This window comes from Bos taurus, chromosome 24 (genome assembly GCF_002263795.3).
Source record: "Bos taurus isolate L1 Dominette 01449 registration number 42190680 breed Hereford chromosome 24, ARS-UCD2.0, whole genome shotgun sequence".
NCBI lineage: Eukaryota > Metazoa > Chordata > Mammalia > Artiodactyla > Bovidae > Bos > Bos taurus.
This window is the reverse complement of record NC_037351.1, coordinates 12,509,584-12,528,540: the sequence shown is the minus strand read 5'-3', so window position 1 is coordinate 12,528,540 and position 18,957 is coordinate 12,509,584. Positions and strand designations below refer to the sequence as shown.

Below are 18,957 nucleotides of genomic sequence, written 5' to 3'. Positions count from 1 at the left end.
TTTAATTAAGGAAAGAATTTACTTAGCCTAAGGTCTAACGTGATTAATATCAAAGGTTAATACTTATTTCTTCTATATAGTCATTAATGTGTATAAGGGCAGGGGATGTGGAGACTTAGCAGTAAACATTGGCTCAACAAATGAAAAACCCTTCACCAATACAATTTCTAATCAGCCTACTATACTATACTTTTTCTAACTTATCTAAAGAACCTGTTTTTAGAAGGTTTAAAGCATCTCGTGCCTCTCATGGTTGGGAGGCTGTGAGCAATCACATGTGGCTGGACAAGCCTGTCAGGCAGCCTAGAGAACCTTCAGAGGAGTTTGTAGATTGAAACACTCCTATCACACCCAGGAATTATTATTAACTGGAGCTCTAAGTTAACTCCTTCTCCGAAAGAGGTGGTGGGGGACAGCCCCCCATAAAGTCAGAGGTGTAGGTGAGAGCACAAAGTAGTAAAGTAGGCAGACTCTGGTTTTGGGGGTAGATGCTCGAGAATTTCCAGGGGGACTCCTGAGGCTCGATCCTTCCTTTGTGTATGTCGAGCCTCCTTCCTCATGACCTTTGCCATGGGTGGAGGTCCTCATGCCGGCTCCCCGCACACAGGCATGGAGGTTTATGAACAATAGATGCTTCTGGAGGCTGAAGGCCAAGGTCAGGGTCAGGGTCAGGGTCGGGTTCATGTGGACCCCACAAGGAGAAATGGGGACGGGCTCCATGGTCCTTCCGTAACAACACTGACCCCATTTCTGAGGGCGCCACTCTCATGATAAGTGTCTCTCCAGGGCCCCACCTCCTAATACCATCACATGGGCATCAAGATCTAATGCATGAATCTGGGGGAGACACAAATGTAGCAGGAGCTGAAGTGAACATCCTTGGGCCATACTTTTGAGTTATTGCTTTTTCTGTCTTTTTCCTTAACAAGATAAATTTAAAAGCCAGATGTGATCAACCAGGATTATTATTCTTTTTAAAATTAAAATTAATAGAAATGTTGCATCAACTTTGCCTACTTGGGATCAACCACCCTTGATTGTGGTGTATAACTATTTTTAATACATTGTTGGGTTCTATTTGCTAATATTTTCATGTAGATTTTTACATTTATGTTCATGAGAGATATTGGTCTGTAGTCTCCTTTCATTTTTCAGAATTTACCTTTGGTTCTGCTGGGCCTTCATTGCTGTGTGGGCTTTTCTCTAATTGTGACAAGCAAGGGTTACTCTCCATTTCTGGTGCATGGGCTTCTCTTCGAGGTGGCTTCCCTTGTTGTGGAGCACAGCTCTAGAGCACAGGTTCAGCAGTTGTGGTGTGTGGGCTTAGTTGCTCTGTGGCATGTGGAATCTTCCCAGACCAGAGATCAAACCTGTGTCCCCTGCATTGGCATGTGGGTTCTTATCCACTGTACCAACAGGAAAGTTCATTATATGATTTCTGTTGTTTTAAATTTATTAAAGTGTGTCTGTGGCCCAGAATGTGACATGGTATATCTTTGTGAATCTTCCATGTGAGCATGAGAATAATGCGTGTTCTGTTGTTGCCATAATTCGTAGATGTGAATTGTATCCAGTTGATGAATGTTATTTTTTTTAATATTTATTTATTTGGCCATGCTGGGTCTCAGTTGTGGCATATGGGATCTTCACTGTGTTATGTGGAATCTTTTGTTGCAGCTTACAGACTCTCTAGTTGTGACATGCAGGCTCAGTAGTTGGGGGTGTGGGCTTCAAAGCATGTGGCTTCACCAGCTGTGGCAACGGGCTTAGTTGCTCCATGGCATATGGGATCTTAGTTCCTGAACCAGGGTTTGAATTCATGTCCTTTGCATTGCAGGTGGAGTCTTAACCACTGGGCCACCAGGGAAGTTCCTAGATGTTGTTGTTGAGTTTTACTGTGTCCTTCCTGATTTTCTGCCTGATGATTTCTAATAGACATTTAGATTTCTAATAGTCCATTTCTAATAGACAGGTGTTGAAATCTCCAGTTCAGATAGTGGATTTACCTATGTCTTTTGCACTTTTATTAATTTGTCCTTCACACAGTTTGTCCGTTTCTAGGTTCATTCACATGAAGGATTGTTGTCTTCCTGATAATTGATCCTTTTACCATTATTTAATGCCCTCTTTATCCCTGACACCTTTCCTTGCTTTGAAGCTTGTTCTCTGTGAAATTAATAGGCTACTCCTGCTTTATCTTGACTACTGTTTACATGTGGATTTTCCTTCATCTGATTGTCTTTATACTCAGTGTGAGTTTCCTATAGACAATGTATGATTGAGCCTGCTGTTTTGATCCAGCTTACAATCAATTATTGGTCATTTAGATCACTGACTTTCAAAGTGTTTACTGATATAGTTGTATTAGTATCTACCATATTTGTTACTGTAATTTATTTGTTGCCCTTTTACATCTAATTTTTTGATACTCTTTCTGCCTTTTGTGATTTTACCTGAGCATTTTGTATGATGTCATTTTCTCTCTTTTATTAGCATATCACTTAAATATTCAGTTTTACTTTTTTTAGCAGTTGCCCTAGAGTTTGCATCATACATTTACAGCTATCCATGGGCCACTTTAAAATAATGTCATAATTCAAAGGTGGTATAAATACCTTCGGAGAAGGCAATGGCAACCCACTCCAGTACTCTTGCCTGGAAAATCCCATGGACGGAGGAGCCTGGTAGGCGGCAGTCCATGGGGTCGCTAAGAGTCGGACACGACAGAGCGACTTCACTTTCCCTTTTCACTTTCATGCACTGGAGAAGGAAATGGCAACCCACTCAATTGTTCCTGCCTGGAGAATCCCAGGGACGGGGGAGCTTGGTGGGCTGCCGTCTATGGGGTCGCACAGAGTCAGACATGACTGAAGCGACTTAGCCGCAGCAGCAGCAGCATAAATACCTTAAAATAACAAAATAATCCTTGTCCCTTCCTTCAGTCCCTTGAATCTTTGCTGTCAGTTTTAAAATTTATATGCAAGCATGTTTTTGTTGTTGTTTAGTCACTAAGTCATGTCTATTTGTGACCCCATGGATCATAGCCTGCTAGGCTCCTCTGTCCATGGGATTTCCCAGGCAAGAATACTGGAGCAGGTTGCCATTTCCTTCATCAGGGGATCTTACTGACCCAGGGATCGAACCTATATCTCCTGCATTGGCAGGCAGATTCTTTACTGCTGAGTCACCTGGGAAGCTCATATACAAGCATAAACAGGCATATATAAGTATATAATATATGCTCAGATAATTGAATATATTATTGGTAGTCTTATTTAACAAAATATTATCTGATAGATACATGAGGACTAAGAAAAATAAAAGTTTATTTTTGACTTCACTTATTCTTTCCTCAACGTTCTTTCTTCCTTTATGTAGGCCTGAGTTTCTGACCTTCTCTCTAAACAACTATCGTTTTCCTTCTATCTAAACAATTTATTATTTCCTTCTCTAAACAACTTACTTTTACCATTTCTGCCAAGGCAACAAATACTCAGTCTTTGTGTGTCTGAAAAAGTCTATATTTCTCCTTCATCTTTGATAGATAATTTTGCAGGTTATAGAATTCTAAGTTGGTCATTTTTTTTCTCAACACTAAATATTGGACTCTCTTCTTGCTTTCACGGAGTCTGAGAAATCAAATGTAATCCTTCACTTTGTTCCTCTAGGGTGTTAGAGAATGATTAAAAAAAATTCAGGAAATACAAACTTTAACCCTTCATGAAGCAAAAAATGTCCATTTGGAAAATTGCAAAATGGGGGAGATGGCAAGAAGCTTTTCTAAGAAAGAATGAAGAACAAAACAGAGACGAATAGAAAATTTCTGATTGGCTGAGCAACATAGTCAACCTTGTTTAGGATGAAAAGAAGCAGGTAATAAGTGTAGAGCCCAGAACTAGCTTGGCCTTTGGGGATTGACTGACTGGATATGCACTGTTTCTGGTAAAGAGGAACATGTCCAGAGACACAAAAATCATGTTGTTTCAATTTCCTGCCATGGCACCCTGGAGCAGCTCCACCTTGGACCTACAAAGTTATTTTAGCACCAGAAAAAGTGCTTTGTTTTTGTTCCACAGCCCCCCCGTCTTGTGTCTCTCAGGATTTCTTGTTTGTCTTTGGTCTTATGTAGGTTGAGCATAAAATTCCAGCCAATATTGTTTCATAACCCTAAAAACGATGATGCCATACAAGTGCTGCACTCACTGTCCCAGCAAATTTGGAAAATTCAGCAGTGGCCATAGAGCTGGAAAAGATCAGCTTTCATTCAAATCCCAAAGAAAGGCAATGCCAAATAATGTTCAAACTACTGCACAATTGTTTATTTCACATGCTAGCAAGCTAATCCTCAAACTCCTTCAAGCTGGGTTTCAGCAGTATGTGAACCAAGAATTTTCAGATGTACAAGCTGGATTTAGAAAAGGCAGAGGAGCCAGAGGTCAAATTGTCAACATCTATAGGATCATAGAAAAAGAAAGAGAATTCCAGAAAAACATCTATTTCTGTTTCATTAACTATGCTAAAGCCTTTGATTCTATGAATAACAACAAACTGTGGAAAGTTCTTGAAGAGATAGGAATATAAAACCATCTTACCTGCCTCCTGAGAGACTTGTATGCAGGTCAAGAAGCAACAGTTAGAACAAGGCATGGAACAGTGAACTGGTTCCAAATTGGGAAAGGAATACATCAAGACTGTTTATTGTCACCCTAGTTATTTAACTTATATGCAGAGTACATCATGCGAAAGGCTGGACTGGATGAGTCACAAGCTGGAATCAAGATTACTAGGAGAAATATTAGCAATCTCAGATATGCAGATGATACCACTTTAATGGCAGAAAGCAAAGAGAAACTAAAGGGCATCTTGATGGAGAGTGAAAGAGAAGAGTGAAAAACTTGGCTTAAAACTCAACATTCAAAACTCACCATTTCATGGTGACTGCACCTTGAAAATTAAAAGACACTTGCTCCTTGAAAGAAAAACTATGACAAAGCTAGCCAGCATATTAAAAAGTAGAGACATCACTTTGCTGACAGGGCTGCGTCTAGTCAAAGCTATGGTTTTTCCTTTAGTCTTGTATGGATGTGAGAGTTAGACCATAAAGAAGGCTGAGCACCGAAGAATTGATGCTTTCAAACTGTGGTGCTGGAGAAGACTCGAGAGTCCCTTGGACAGCAAACAGATCAAGCCAGTCAATCCTGAAGGAAATCAACCTTGAGTATTCACTGGAAGGACTGATGCTGAAGCTCCAATACTTTGGTCACCTGATGCAAAGGGCCAGCTCTTAGAAAAGACCCTGATACTGGGAAAGGTTGAAGGCAGGAGAGAAAGGGATAACAAAGGTGGTTGGATGGCATCAGTGACTCAATGAACATGAGTTTGAGCAAACTCCAGGAGACAGTGAAAGACAGGGAAGCCATTGTCCATGGGATTCCAAAGAGTTAGACACGACTTGGTGACTGAACAATGATAAAGTATTTCATATATTTCATTTGTTTCTTTCTCTCTGCTCCTTCGGTTAGGCTCTGATGATTCCCAGGTGGGTTAGGTTCTCATTCCGAGGCTTCCCCAACTGCAGCCTTATTAAGAACAGAGGGCTCTCTCTGTTAGAGCATAAGGAGTTTTCTCACTGATATTTTATGTGAGAACCTGGAGACTGGGTTGAGCTCCTCAGGGAAAACCCCACAATCTTGTGGGTGTCGCCCCCCATCATTAGGTCCCTTCTGGATTTTTTAACACAGGTTGTCTCCCCTGATTAGATCAGATCAGTCGCTCAGTCGTGTCCGACTCTTTGCGACCCCATGAATCGCAGCACGCCAGGCCTCCCTGTCCATCACCAACTCCCGGAGTTCACTCCGACTCACGTCCATTGAGTCAGGGATGCCATCCAGCCATCTCATCCTCTGTTGTCCCCTTCTCCTCCTGCCCTCAGTCCCTCCCAGCATCAGAGTCTTTTCCAATGAGTCAACTCTTCACATGAGGTGGCCAAAGTACTGGAGTTTCAGCTTTAGCATCATTCCTTCCAAAGAAAGCCCAAGGCTGATCTCCTTCAGAATGGACTGGTTGGATCTCCTTGCAGTCCAAGGGACTCTCAAGAGTCTTTTCCAACACCACTGTTCAAAAGCATCAATTCTTCGGCACTCAGCCTTCTTCACAGTCCAACTCTCACATCCATACATGACCACAGGAAAAACCATAGCCTTGACTAGACGAACTTTTGTTGGCAAAGTAACGTCTCTGCTTTTGAATATGCTATCTAGGTTGGTCATAACTTTCCAAGGAGTAAGCGTCTTTTAATTTCATGGCTGCAGTCACCATCTGTAGTGATTTTGGAGCCCAGAAAAATAAAGTCTGACTTTGTTTCCACTGTTTCCCTATCTATTTCCCATGAAGTGGTGGGACTGGATGCCATGATCTTCGTTTTCTGAATGTTGAGCTTTAAGCCAACTTTTTCACTCTCCACTTTCACTTTCATCAAGAGGCTTTTGAGTTCCTCTTCACTTTCTGCCATAAGGGTGGTGTCATCTGCATATCTGAGGTTATTGATATTTCTCCCGGCAATCTTGATTCCAGTTTGTGTTTCTTCCAATTCAGCGTTTCTCATGATGTACTCTGCATAGAAGTTAAATAAACAGGGTGACAATATACAGCCTAGACGAACTCCTTTTCCTATTTGTCTTCCCTGAGCCTCTGGCAACTCATAAATTACAGTTAAGGCTTTCCTGCCCCAGAACTGGCTCCTGTGATAATTTCTACTTGTGGAGTCTCCACTCCAGATGTTTTGTTCTCCCATGGGGGATGCAGGAGGGAAACAGAGGTGGGTAGTTCCTGGGCACAGGGCAGCTAGGCAATGAGGAAACCTGAGTAGGTTAGCCTCTGTAAAGTGGTTTCTCATGAGGTCAGGTATGGCGAAGGCCTGGAACATTGGGAAAAAATGATATTCAAACATAAAAGTGTCATGAAGAAGTTCTTGGACCTTATAAGCAAAAGCAACATTCTTTAGTGCCAATAAAAGATGCACATTAGGTTTTGGCTTGATTCACTGATCATTGATCCTTGAGTTGAGAAAATCCCTTGGAAAATGGAATGGCTACCCACTCCAGTATTCTTGCCTGGAGAATTCCATGGATAGAGGAGCCTGGCAGGCTACTGTCCATATGGATGCAAAGAGTTTCATGATTGAGGTAACTGACACACTTCTGCTTCTTATCCAGTGTAATGGAGCAAGATGTCACCAGTGACACGTTTTCAGTGGCATTTATATTTTAATAACTTTTAAAGTTTTGAAAATGCAGGTTTGTTAGTCCAACTTCATCCTCTCTACACTCAGAAATTACACATTGTAAGTATAAGCTGGGAGGACATCTGTGCGAGTAATTCGAGGAGGCTTGAGAACGTGACTGTGTTGGCAGGTTGTGATGAACTCCGTGGCAGACAAGTGTGTGTGTGCTGGGGACCAGCCCCAGCTGATCCAGGGTATTCGAAGGAGAGACGGCCTAGGCGACTATTTATATGCTAATTAGAGATATAGAGAACAATAGAATGAGGATAGCTCAGTAGGAAAATTCAGTGGAGAAAAGAAGCTGAGTAGCTTGGTTTACGCGGGAGACCAATAAAACTTCAAGACAAGAAGTTTGCACCACTGACGTAGGCCGCAGGCGCCCTCTCGAATAGCGGAAGGTGTCTCACCCTAGACACCTTCTCGAGTGGGTCTTAGAAGCCCAGGCATGATTAGTCAGCGTGGTGGGTTCCACGCTCCAGATGGAGACTCAGCTGGAAGTTAAAGGGAAGAATGACATGGGGAGACCAAGCGCTGGTAAACAAGGCCCGTAGCTTTATTTTTAACAGGGGCTTTTATACCCTAAGTTACACATAGAGGATAATAGGGGATGCAAAGTCAGCAGTCTTTGGTTCTTATCAAAAACCAAGGTTTCTTTCCTGCAAATGTATCGTATACAAATGGTTTAGGTGATTTACATCATCTTCTGGCCAGAAGGCCTACTAACATTTTATGACTCTTGACAAGGACTTATCAACAAAGACTTACTTTCTCTAAGAGTAATTATTTCAAGGTTTGGCACCATCTTCCAAAGATAAAATTGCATTCCTATAGGGCGGATGTGTAATGGGTTTACAACAAAGAAAGAATTTATTACCTTAAGGGTCTAAAGTTACTAACACCAAGGCCACTACTTATTTTTTCTACATACCCACTATTAATTGATACATATTCAAGGATACAATTCAGGGGATGTGAAAACTTGGCAACAAGCATTGACTCATCAATGAAATCCTTTACTAGTTTATTCTGACAGTTTTTAACTCTCTGAGAGGCTCTAAGCTATTTGAATATCTTAAGCTTCCCATGCCTCTCGAGGCTAGGAGACTGTAAACAATCGTATGCATAGCTGCAGGAGTCCGGGTAAACTTGTCAGGCGAGTTAGAGAGCCATCAGAGGGGTTTGGATTTAAACACTCCTAATTGCCCAGGAACTTTATTAATTGGAGCTGTAAGTTAACTCTTTGACACACACAGAGAGAGATGGTGGTAGGGGACAGCCCCCAGTAAAGTCAGAGGTGAGAGCACAAAGCAATAAAGTAGGCAGACTCTGGTTTTTTGGGGGAAAATGCTCGAGAATATCCGGGGGGACTCCTGAGGCTCGATCCCGCCTTTGCGTATGCCGAGCCTCCTTCCTCATGACCTTTGTCACGAGTGGAATGCCTCACCGGCTCCCCGCATCTCCCCCTTTTTTATTTCTTAAAACAGCCAGATGTAGCTCAGTCGCGAGCCTCTGAATGCTCTGCCGAAGAATCCTGACAATACAAGGAAGAATGATTATTAGAAATAAAATTAAAACAGCCAAGGTAGCGTAGCCGAGGAAGGTAGACAGAATATTTTTTCCTGAAATGTAGTTAGAGAAAGTATGGAAGAAATCATTTGCTGTTCCAGCGGCAGTAAAATCTAATCGGGAGTGTTCCAGGGTTGCTATTTGATTGTGAAGTTTCCCTAAGTCTAAGCTAATGTCAGAGCTGTTCCAAATACCTGAAATATGGTTTTTAATCTTTTCCCATTCAAAATCTGTCTCATTTACTTTCAGGGGTGTTACACATATCCACCGGTAGTCAGCATGACAGGACAATGCCATTTTCACCTTTAAAGCCTGCAATTCAGTCCCAATATGTATTACTGCTTCCTCTAGGGCGTCTACCCTCATCTCTAATTTTCTGTCTATAGCTTCCTGTGTTGCCAATGCTAAAGAAACATTTTTGGACATAGAATCAACATATTGAGCAGTATGTACTTGTTGAGTCAATGATATTGCTGCCACAGTAACAGAAGTAATTGCACTTATCAAAGCTGCTATTCCCAAGATAAGTAAGCCCACAAACCGTCGTGTTCGCATTAAATCCTGCAGTTGTTGTAATACAGCCAAACCGTAATTATCATACCAATAAGAATGCACAGACACAGGTATCATGAGATAGGGTGGGCGTTTCAACACAACAAAAGAACAAACATTATATTGGGGGGTCAAACAAGATGGAAGCATACATTGTTCACAAGTTACAATATTAGGTCCACCTGAATAATTCATGTGTACATTTAATCTTTTGGAGTCATTAGTAAAGAGAAAAACATAAGGCGAGGGTACACAAGCTAAAACAGAATAAGTAGAATTGCTATTTGGACGGAATAAGGAAATGGGAGCGGTGGCAGCAAGGGCCCTCCAAATTTCTGGCTGCCAAGAGGTTCTGTTCTTAGTTGTATAAGACAATATAGGCGAAACAAATCGATTATTATGCCATCTAGTAATGCTTAAAGGCCAAGAAACCAAATCTTTCTTCCAATTATAAAATCTGCTGGGAAAGTCATCAAGGGGCAATGGGCTCCTATCTAGGTCTGAGTTACTCCAATCTTGAATCATGTAATTTCCTCCTCCCGGTATTCTGTAATCAGCTCTTAAACGATAAGTACAAGATTTCCAAATCGGATACCCTGTACGATCATCTATAGTGTTCCATATGGCATCTGAAGGCTCGGTATTATAACAACTTGGATATCCAGGAGCGGGTCTATGGATTATAAGTTCGTGGGGATCAAGGGCCCCGGGCATACGAGCCTGTAAAATCCAAAGCGCTAGACGCCCTCTATGTTCAATACCTGAGGCTGGAGAATGAGTCAGAACTGCCTTTTTAGAGGCTCCGACACATCCTTCTTTAGGGGGAATAATAAAGCTTTCTATATCACTGGGGAAGTTGAAACAAACAGGAAGGTCGTCTGCTAATCCCCTGAAGGTAAAATTGAAATTAATAGGATATTCGTCTGTGGTATAGGAAGTATATGACCCTCCCAGTAACTGAGGCTGGTTTGTGTGGACCCGTAGGGGGTCACTGTTCCAGGTAACTACTTGAAAGGTTGGAGGGTCTGGGAAGTAAGCCCAATACTTTTCAGGAGTGGGGGAGGAGGCGCTTACCTGGCATGATAATAAGGCAAGCATAGCAATAAACATCTTCTCAGGGGAGGTTGGAGAGCCCTGCAAAGAGGTTATTCCCCGTGCCTGATGGCAGAGTGTTTTTATTTGTCCCCAAGTAGGTATGGAGGCATTCCGGGTCGCCTGAGTCAGGCGGCCTGACCTCCTTTTGTGAGGCAAAGGATCGGGGGGAGCGATATCCTGTATGTGAAGTTGAGACATCTGTTTGGTGGGCGGATCCGTCCCCTGCTCATCCGGGATCCCCGATGTCAGTTGCTCCGATGTCAGTGGTGTTTCCCGTGCTGGCGGGGGGAGCGAAGGCAGAGGAGGCCCTTTCCTCTTTCGGGGTCGCGGCGGCCGTGGAACTCGGTATCCGAGAGGCTGAGACATGGCGAATCAATCTATCCGGAACCCAAATTGGAGAATCTGCGTCCTGTGGAAAAATACAAGCATATCCTCGACCGCTGGTTAACAATGGGTCAGGGCCTTTCCACTGTCCGGAAAGGAGGTCCTTCCATTTAACTAATGGTTTTGCATTCAATTGCTCCGGGCACCAATGGCGAAGCATTGCAGTCATTCCAGCTGAATCAGTATTTAAAATATTTATTACAAAAAGAGCATGTTGCAAGAGGTGATGGGGAGAACTATATTTAAACTCCCCTTCTTTTAGTTTTTGAATTTGGGTTTTTAGCGTTTGATGTGCTCTTTCCACAATGGCTTGTCCTTGTGGATTATAAGGGATGCCTGTATTATGTTTAATTTGAAACTTTAGACAAAATTCCTGAAAAGACTTAGATGTGTAAGCAGGAGCATTATCAGTTTTCAAGGCTTTTGGCAGACCCATATATGAAAAACAAGTAAAGAGATGTTGTATTACGTCTTTAACTGCTTCCCCTGTGCGAGCAGTTGCAACAATAACATGAGAAAAGGTGTCTACTGTTACATGAACAAAAGACAATTTTGCAAATGAAGAGATGTGAGTTACATCCATCTGCCAGAGTGCATTAGGTTTAAGACCGCGAGGGTTAACTCCCATAGGTAAACTATTTATAGTAGTGGGACAATGAGAACAGGAACGAACAATCTCCCGAGCAGAGTCTCGAGGAATCTGAAATTGATATCTTAGCGCAGTAGCATTTTGATGGTGGAGTGAATGAGAAGCTCGGGCTTCTTCAAAAGCAGAAGCCACTGTGACCTTAGTTAGTGAATCTGCCAGGTCATTTAAGGCACTTAAAGGTCCAGGCAATCCAGAATGAGCCCGAATGTGACCAATAAAATATGCTCGGCTTCGTTTCCAAATTTGCTGCTGCAGTTTAGTTAACAAGTGAAATATTGCAGTTTTGTTCTCAGGCAGGATCGCAGTCTCAATGTGTGGAAACAGCCTGACCACATACTGAGAATCAGAGTAAAGGTTAAATTCCTCCTCTGCAAACATAACAAAGGCCTCTATAACAGCTGTGAGTTCAGCTCTCTGGGCCGAAGTCTCCTGCGTATGTAAAACTTTACGCTGATCTTTTGTAACTATAGAAGCTCTGCCGTTAGCAGACCCGTCAGTAAAAACCATTTGAGCATCTGAGATGGGAGAGTATTTACACCTAACAGGGAAAATAACCGGGTGTTTAGACATAAAATTTAGCAAAACATGTGAAGGTAAATGATGCAGAATTTGGCCAAAATAATTTCCGATAGCAATCTGCCAATCCTCATCAAACATTAGGAGAGCATCAAGTTGTTCTTTATTATACGGAATTACAATTTCTGCTGGTTCTTTACCAAACAATTCAATGCTACGTTTTCTCCCTTTCAATATCAGTGTAGCTATCAGTCCTGGATAAGAGGCCACTACTTTTTTAGCCTGGGCGGGGAGATGGACCCATTCTAGAGGGCCATTTTGCCATAAAACTCCCGTAGGTGCTGTTGGAGTAGCTAGGCAGAGGAATTGCCAATTTGTTTGTAAATTAACTCTTTTAACATAGCTATCAGATAAAGCTGCTTCCACTTTTTCTAAGGCCTCCTGAGCCTCAGCAGTTAATTGTCTCTTAGAAGTTGGATCGGGATCCCCACGTAAAATGTTAAAAAGAGGTTTTAATTCAGCAGTAGTTAATTTTAAATAAGGCCTGATCCAATTAATGTCGCCTAAAAGTTTTTGATAATCATTTAAAGTAACAAGGTGATCTTTTCTCAATTTTAATGGGGCATGAGTCACAGTTTCTGAATTGATAACCCGTCCTAAGTAAGTTATGGGCGGATTGACTTGAATTTTCTCTGGGGCAATTTTTAAGCCTCTGTCTGTTAAAGCCTGAGTCAGATCCTGGAGAACAGTTTGTAAATGAGCTCTATCAGGGTGAGCTATTAAAATATCATCCATATAGTGAATCATATACAGTTGTTCATATTTAGCCCTAATATCTTCTATAGCTGCATTAACAAATTTCTGACATAAAGTAGGGCTATTTTTCATTCCCTGGGGCAACACTGTCCATTGAAACCTTAAATAAGGCTGTTTAAAATTTTCTGCTGGTAAACTAAAGGCAAATCGCTTTTTATCCTCAGCATTTAAGGGGATGGTGAAAAAACAGTCTTGTAAATCAATTACAATAATATTATATCCTTCTGGGATGGCTACTGGGGAAGGAAGCCCAGGTTGTAAGGCTCCCATATCTTCCATAGTGGCATTAATAGCTCTTAAATCTTGTAAAAGTCGCCACTTGCCAGATTTTTTCTTAATAACAAAAATAGGAGTATTCCAGGGGCTATTGGAGGGCTCAATATGTCCCAATTCTAGTTGTTCAGAAATTAACGCTTTGGCTGCCAGTAGTTTTTCTTTAGTCAGAGGCCATTGTTCTACCCACACAGGGTCCTGAGATTTCCACGTAATGGGGTCGGCAGCAAAAACAATGGCCTCCATCAAAAATTTGGATACCCTAATCCAGCACGGAACTTTAGAGGAGCAGGGCAAATTGGCTCAGTTATTCCTGTCTGCTGTTTACCTAACCCTTTTGAAGGATCATAGCCCATTTGTAGCATTTGCAAAGTTACTTTATCATCAGGGCTAAAAAGTAACATGCCCATTTGAGACAGCACATCTCTCCCCCACAACGAGAAGGGCAGCGAAGGAATCATATACGGTTGGAATGTTCCACGGGTATCCTCAAATTGCCAGTCTAAAATTTTTGCACTTTGAGCTACTGTAGGAGCTCTCCCGATGCCCACTAAGTTATTTGCAGTAGTATGTGTGGGCCAGGAATTGGGCCAGTCTTTCCCAGAAATACAGGAAACATCTGCTCCTGTGTCTAATAGCCCTTCAATAGACTTGCCACTGACAAGAATAGATTTCATAGGACGCTTTTTAGTAATTTCTGTTACCCAAAAAACCATGTCACTAGACCCAAATCCTTTGTCCTGTCTTTCATTTTGGGTGGCTGTTTGCCCAATTGCATTATGATAAGGCAAAAGTAAAAGTTGGGCTATTCTCTGTCCCTGATGTATTTGGAAAGTTTTAGTCGGGGGTGAAATCATTATCTGAATTTCTCCTGTATAATCTGAGTCAATTACTCCAGGAATAATTGTAAGACCTTGTATAGCTAAGGAACTTCTGCCTAGTATAATTCCTACCAGGCCTGTCGGTAATGGACCTTTAACTCCTGTAGGGATTTTTATAGTGGGGCTATCTGGTGTTAATATTGTTGAGGTGGTGGAACTGAGGTCCAGTCCTGCGCTGCCTGGGGTTGCTCTGATGAGCTCTGCGACGGGACGAAGGGAATGAATGGGTTCAGTGAGGCTGCCCCAATCGTTGTCGGGGCCTGGGGCGGGCCCCTCAACCCGTTTCCCGACTGCTGGTCGGGGCCTAAAAAGGCTCCATTTCTATGAAATCTTGACCTACAGTCCCTTGCCCAGTGATATCCTCTCTGGCAGCGAGGGCAAAGAGACCTAGGATTAATAGGCAGTGGGGCAGGGTTTTGCGGAGCAGCCACAGCCGGTTGGGCCGGATTAGGCAGATAAGAACCGGGTGGTCTTTGAGGGCACCCATGAAAAGTGTGTCCCGTCTGGCCACAAGAAAAACAAGTTCTAGGGAATGCATTCCTGCCTTGGTTATTGGGATCACCTTGTGATGGCTTGTTTTTGTTAGTAAAAAAGGATTGGACTGCCTGCTGATTAGAGTTTCCTTTTATCGCTGCAGCTATCGCAACACCCTGTAGCACTGATGGTCCTACATCTGCACACTGTTTCATATAATCAATTAGAGTTCCAGTTCTTCTAACAGGGCGCAATATAGCCTGGCAGGTAGAATCAGCATTTTCAAAGGCCAAGTGTTTTGTTAACAGTTTAGCTGCCTCAGAATCAGAAATTATTCTCTGGACAGCTTCTGAGAGTCGTGAGACAAAGTCTTCAAATGGCTCTTCTGACTTTTGTTTAATATCAGATAGAGCGGCACCTGATGCTTTACCATCGGGCAATGAGCGCCAGGCAGTAAAGGCACAATCAGCCACCTGTTGTATAGTAGTCCTATCTAATTTCATCTGTTCATCATACGAGGGGTAGTCGGCCTGACCAAGTAATATAGGTTCAGTGATATGTGTAAAGTCTCCATTTTGGTTAGAAAAAGCATATATACGAGCGAGATCATCATATTCAGATTTCCAAAGTATAAAATGTCCTCCGGACAGGCAGGCCCTAGCAATTGATTTCCATTCTCGAGGTGTTAAGCATTGACCTGCTAGATTTTCTACTAGCTGCATCGTATACGGGGCTTTAGGCCCATATGAAATACATGCATTTTTAAGTTCTTTTACCAATTGAAAAGAAACAGGCTCCCAGTCGATAGCCTTTTGTTCACTTTCATCATTGTCAAAAATTAAAGGGAAACAAGCCTGAAGCTGGGGATCGAATTTCTCGCCAGGGGCAGAAGAGGCCCGTCTCCGTGGGATTGATTTTGGAATTTTCCCACTTCGATAGGGAGGTGGCGGTAATAATGCGGGTTTAATAGGACCTGTACGGCGTGGTATGGGAGGTGGTATGGGGGGAGGTGGTATGGGAGGAGGTATGGGAGGTGGTGGCAATGGCATAGGTTCCACATTCTCTGCTCTGTACTCAGGAGCTCTTTGAACTGTTTGGTATCCAAAGCTTACATATGGATTAAGTGGGACGGTCTCTTGGGAGTCCCTGGGGGCATATGGCCTGATGGGAGACGTTTCCCTTAAGCTCTTTGGAGCGGATGGCCTGACAGGGGAAGCTTCTCTTAAGCCTTTTGGGGCATCTTTGTTTAAGAGATGCCGATCTCCATCAGGGTGATATTTAACTGTGATCTCGCCTAAATTCTCTTTTTCTTTTGGGGAAGGCTGATCTTGTTTTTCATCCCTATCTTTAAGTTGTTCCTGAGTAGTCATGGCTGCTAACATTTTTCTTAATTGCCGATAGTCGGGCGGGTCTTCGTTTTTCTCATTTTCCTCAGGTTTAACTACAGTTTCAACATCATTTTCCTCTTTAAAAGTTACTCTTTTAGATTCAGGGGCAGGTTTAGCTACAGCATTTTCTTCACTGTCACTTTTAAGATGTACTTTTTCTGAATCAGGGGCAGGGTCTAAGACATCTCTAATGATATTCCATAAGGAAAAGGCGTCATTAGGCACCTTTTCTGAGCCGTGTTCGGCGTGGTAAGTTTTTAGCTGTTTTCCTACTTTTTCCCAGACATCTAAGTTAACAGAGCCTTCGTCTGGAAACCAGGGACAGTGCTCTTGTACAAATGAAAGAAATGATTGAATGGCAGATTTTTTAACTTTGATTCCACTTTTACCTAATAACTGTAAAATTACTCCTATAAAGAGCTGTCTTTCATTTGATTCAGTATTACCCATGTCAGAAAATTAAGTATAGTAAAAGATTTTGCTTTAAGCTATCAAAAGATCAGGCTTTTCTTTGGCCTTTTAACTTCAGAAACTGTTTTCTCTCTCTAAGTCTAACTCTTTAACACTTTCAACACTTCCCACTCCTCTCGCCCTGTCTATCCTACAGGGGGGTCCGCGGCACCCTTGAGTGGGGTCCTAGCCGTCCCGAACACTGGAAGAACAATAGGGCTGGTGACCCAGATTGTCCCGGGGGAGGAACAGTAGGCTGATGGCCCAAACTGTTCCAAGGGAGGAGCAGTAGGGCTGGTCACCCAAACTGCTCCGTGGGGGAACGAGAGGGCTGATAACCCAGTTGTTCCGAGAACGGGGGGCAATAGGGCTGGTGACCCCAATTGCTGGGAGCTTACCTTCGAAAATCCTGTATCGGGCGCCACCTGCTGGGGACCAGCCCCAGCTGATCCAGGGTATTCGAAGGAGAGACGGCCTAGGCGACTATTTATATGCTAATTAGAGATATAGAGAACAATAGAATGAGGATAGCTCAGTAGGAAAATTCAGTGGAGAAAAGAAGCTGAGTAGCTTGGTTTACGCGGGAGACCAATAAAACTTCAAGACAAGAAGTTTGCACCACTGACGTAGGCCGCAGGCGCCCTCTCGAATAGCGGAAGGTGTCTCACCCTAGACACCTTCTCGAGTGGGTCTTAGAAGCCCAGGCATGATTAGTCAGCGTGGTGGGTTCCGCGCTCCAGATGGAGACTCAGCTGGAAGTTAAAGGGAAGAATGACATGGGGAGACCAAGCGCTGGTAAACAAGGCCCGTAGCTTTATTTTTAACAGGGGCTTTTATACCCTAAGTTACACATAGAGGATAATAGGGGATGCAAAGTCAGCAGTCTTTGGTTCTTATCAAAAACCAAGGTTTCTTTCCTGCAAATGTATCGTATACAAATGGTTTAGGTGATTTACATCATCTTCTGGCCAGAAGGCCTACTAACATTTTATGACTCTTGACAAGGACTTATCAACAAAGACTTACTTTCTCTAAGAGTAATTATTTCAAGGTTTGGCACCATCTTCCAAAGATAAAATTGCATTCCTATAGGGCGGATGTGTAATGGGTTTACAACAAAGAAAGAATTTATTACCTTAAGGGTCTAAAGTTACTAACACCAAGGCCACTACTTATTTTTTCTACATACCCACTATTAATTGATACATATTCAAGGATACAATTCAGGGGATGTGAAAACTTGGCAACAAGCATTGACTCATCAATGAAATCCTTTACTAGTTTATTCTGACAGTTTTTAACTCTCTGAGAGGCTCTAAGCTATTTGAATATCTTAAGCTTCCCATGCCTCTCGAGGCTAGGAGACTGTAAACAATCGTATGCATAGCTGCAGGAGTCCGGGTAAACTTGTCAGGCGAGTTAGAGAGCCATCAGAGGGGTTTGGATTTAAACACTCCTAATTGCCCAGGAACTTTATTAATTGGAGCTGTAAGTTAACTCTTTGACACACACAGAGAGAGATGGTGGTAGGGGACAGCCCCCAGTAAAGTCAGAGGTGAGAGCACAAAGCAATAAAGTAGGCAGACTCTGGTTTTTTGGGGGAAAATGCTCGAGAATATCCGGGGGGACTCCTGAGGCTCGATCCCGCCTTTGCGTATGCCGAGCCTCCTTCCTCATGACCTTTGTCACGAGTGGAATGCCTCACCGGCTCCCCGCATGTGTGAGTGACTTGCAGATGAGATATTCAGCTCCACATAGAAAGTCAGTTCAGACACTGTCTTGACCGAGGCCTTCCCAACAGGGTGATTCCTAAATGACAGAAACGTCTGTCTCCTCATTAGATGTTTGTTTACATAACGAATCGTTGCCTGAGATACTGAACCACCCTGAATCCTTGACATGCTGTTTTTATACAATATAGAAACTCGCAAGTGTTTTCTTATGTGACTGTACAAGCCATCTAAAATATTTTAGCAGGTTCAAGGCCACTTCTGCTTTCACCTGACTCATTCATTTTGGGGAGAGAGATCTGTTTTTAAGGTAGGGTTTTAATGGTACATGAGACCAGAGTCTCTTTTTTCTTTTTTTAAAAAATAAATTCTTGGAGTATAATTGCCTTACAATGTTTTGTTCATTTCTACTGTACAGCAAACATAAAAGTTTGCACATTTCCAAAAAAAAAAAGAGGGGATTCAAAATAAAAAAAAGAGAGGATATAGTTATACATACAGCTGAATGTATATGTATAACTATATCCCTTCTTTGTTTGCATTTCAAGGGGGACAGAGGGGTGGGATGATTTGGGAGATTTGGATTGACATATATGCACTACTGATGCTAAGAATAAAATAGATAATTAATGAGAACCTACTGTACAATACAGAATCTTTTAAGTTTTTTTTCTTATTTATTTGTTTATGGCTGTGCTGGGTCTTCATTGCTGTGTGGGCTTTTCTTCTAGGTGTGGGGCATTGTGGCTTCTCTTGTCATGGTTCCCGGACTCCAGAGCCCCGGCTCAATAGTTGTGGCTTACTTGCTCTACAGCATGTGGGATCTTCCTGGACCAGGGATCGAACTCATGTCTCCTGCATTGGCAGGTGGCTTCTTTACCACTGAGCCACCAGAGAAGAC

At 42.6% G+C, this 18,957-nt stretch overlaps 1 protein-coding gene across 1 annotated transcript; it reads right to left on the bottom strand.

Annotated features, from left to right (window-relative positions):
* Window positions 1-8,699: 8,699 nt before the first annotated feature.
* Window positions 8,700-16,828, bottom strand: LOC100848171 (envelope glycoprotein gp70-like). Its single transcript, NM_001281902.2, has 2 exons — window positions 16,725-16,828; window positions 8,700-10,904 (listed from the first exon to the last, which is right to left on the bottom strand). Exon 2 carries the CDS (start codon window positions 10,859-10,861, stop codon window positions 8,723-8,725), a length of 2,139 nt encoding a protein of 712 aa, NP_001268831.1. The 5' UTR covers window positions 10,862-10,904; window positions 16,725-16,828; the 3' UTR covers window positions 8,700-8,722.
* Between the last annotated feature and the right edge of the window lie 2,129 nt (window positions 16,829-18,957).

Coding starts and splice junctions, on each gene's coding strand:
- LOC100848171 (NM_001281902.2), bottom strand. CDS start 10,861: ATGTCTCAGCCTCTCGGATACCGAGTTCCACGGCCGCCGCGACCCCGA.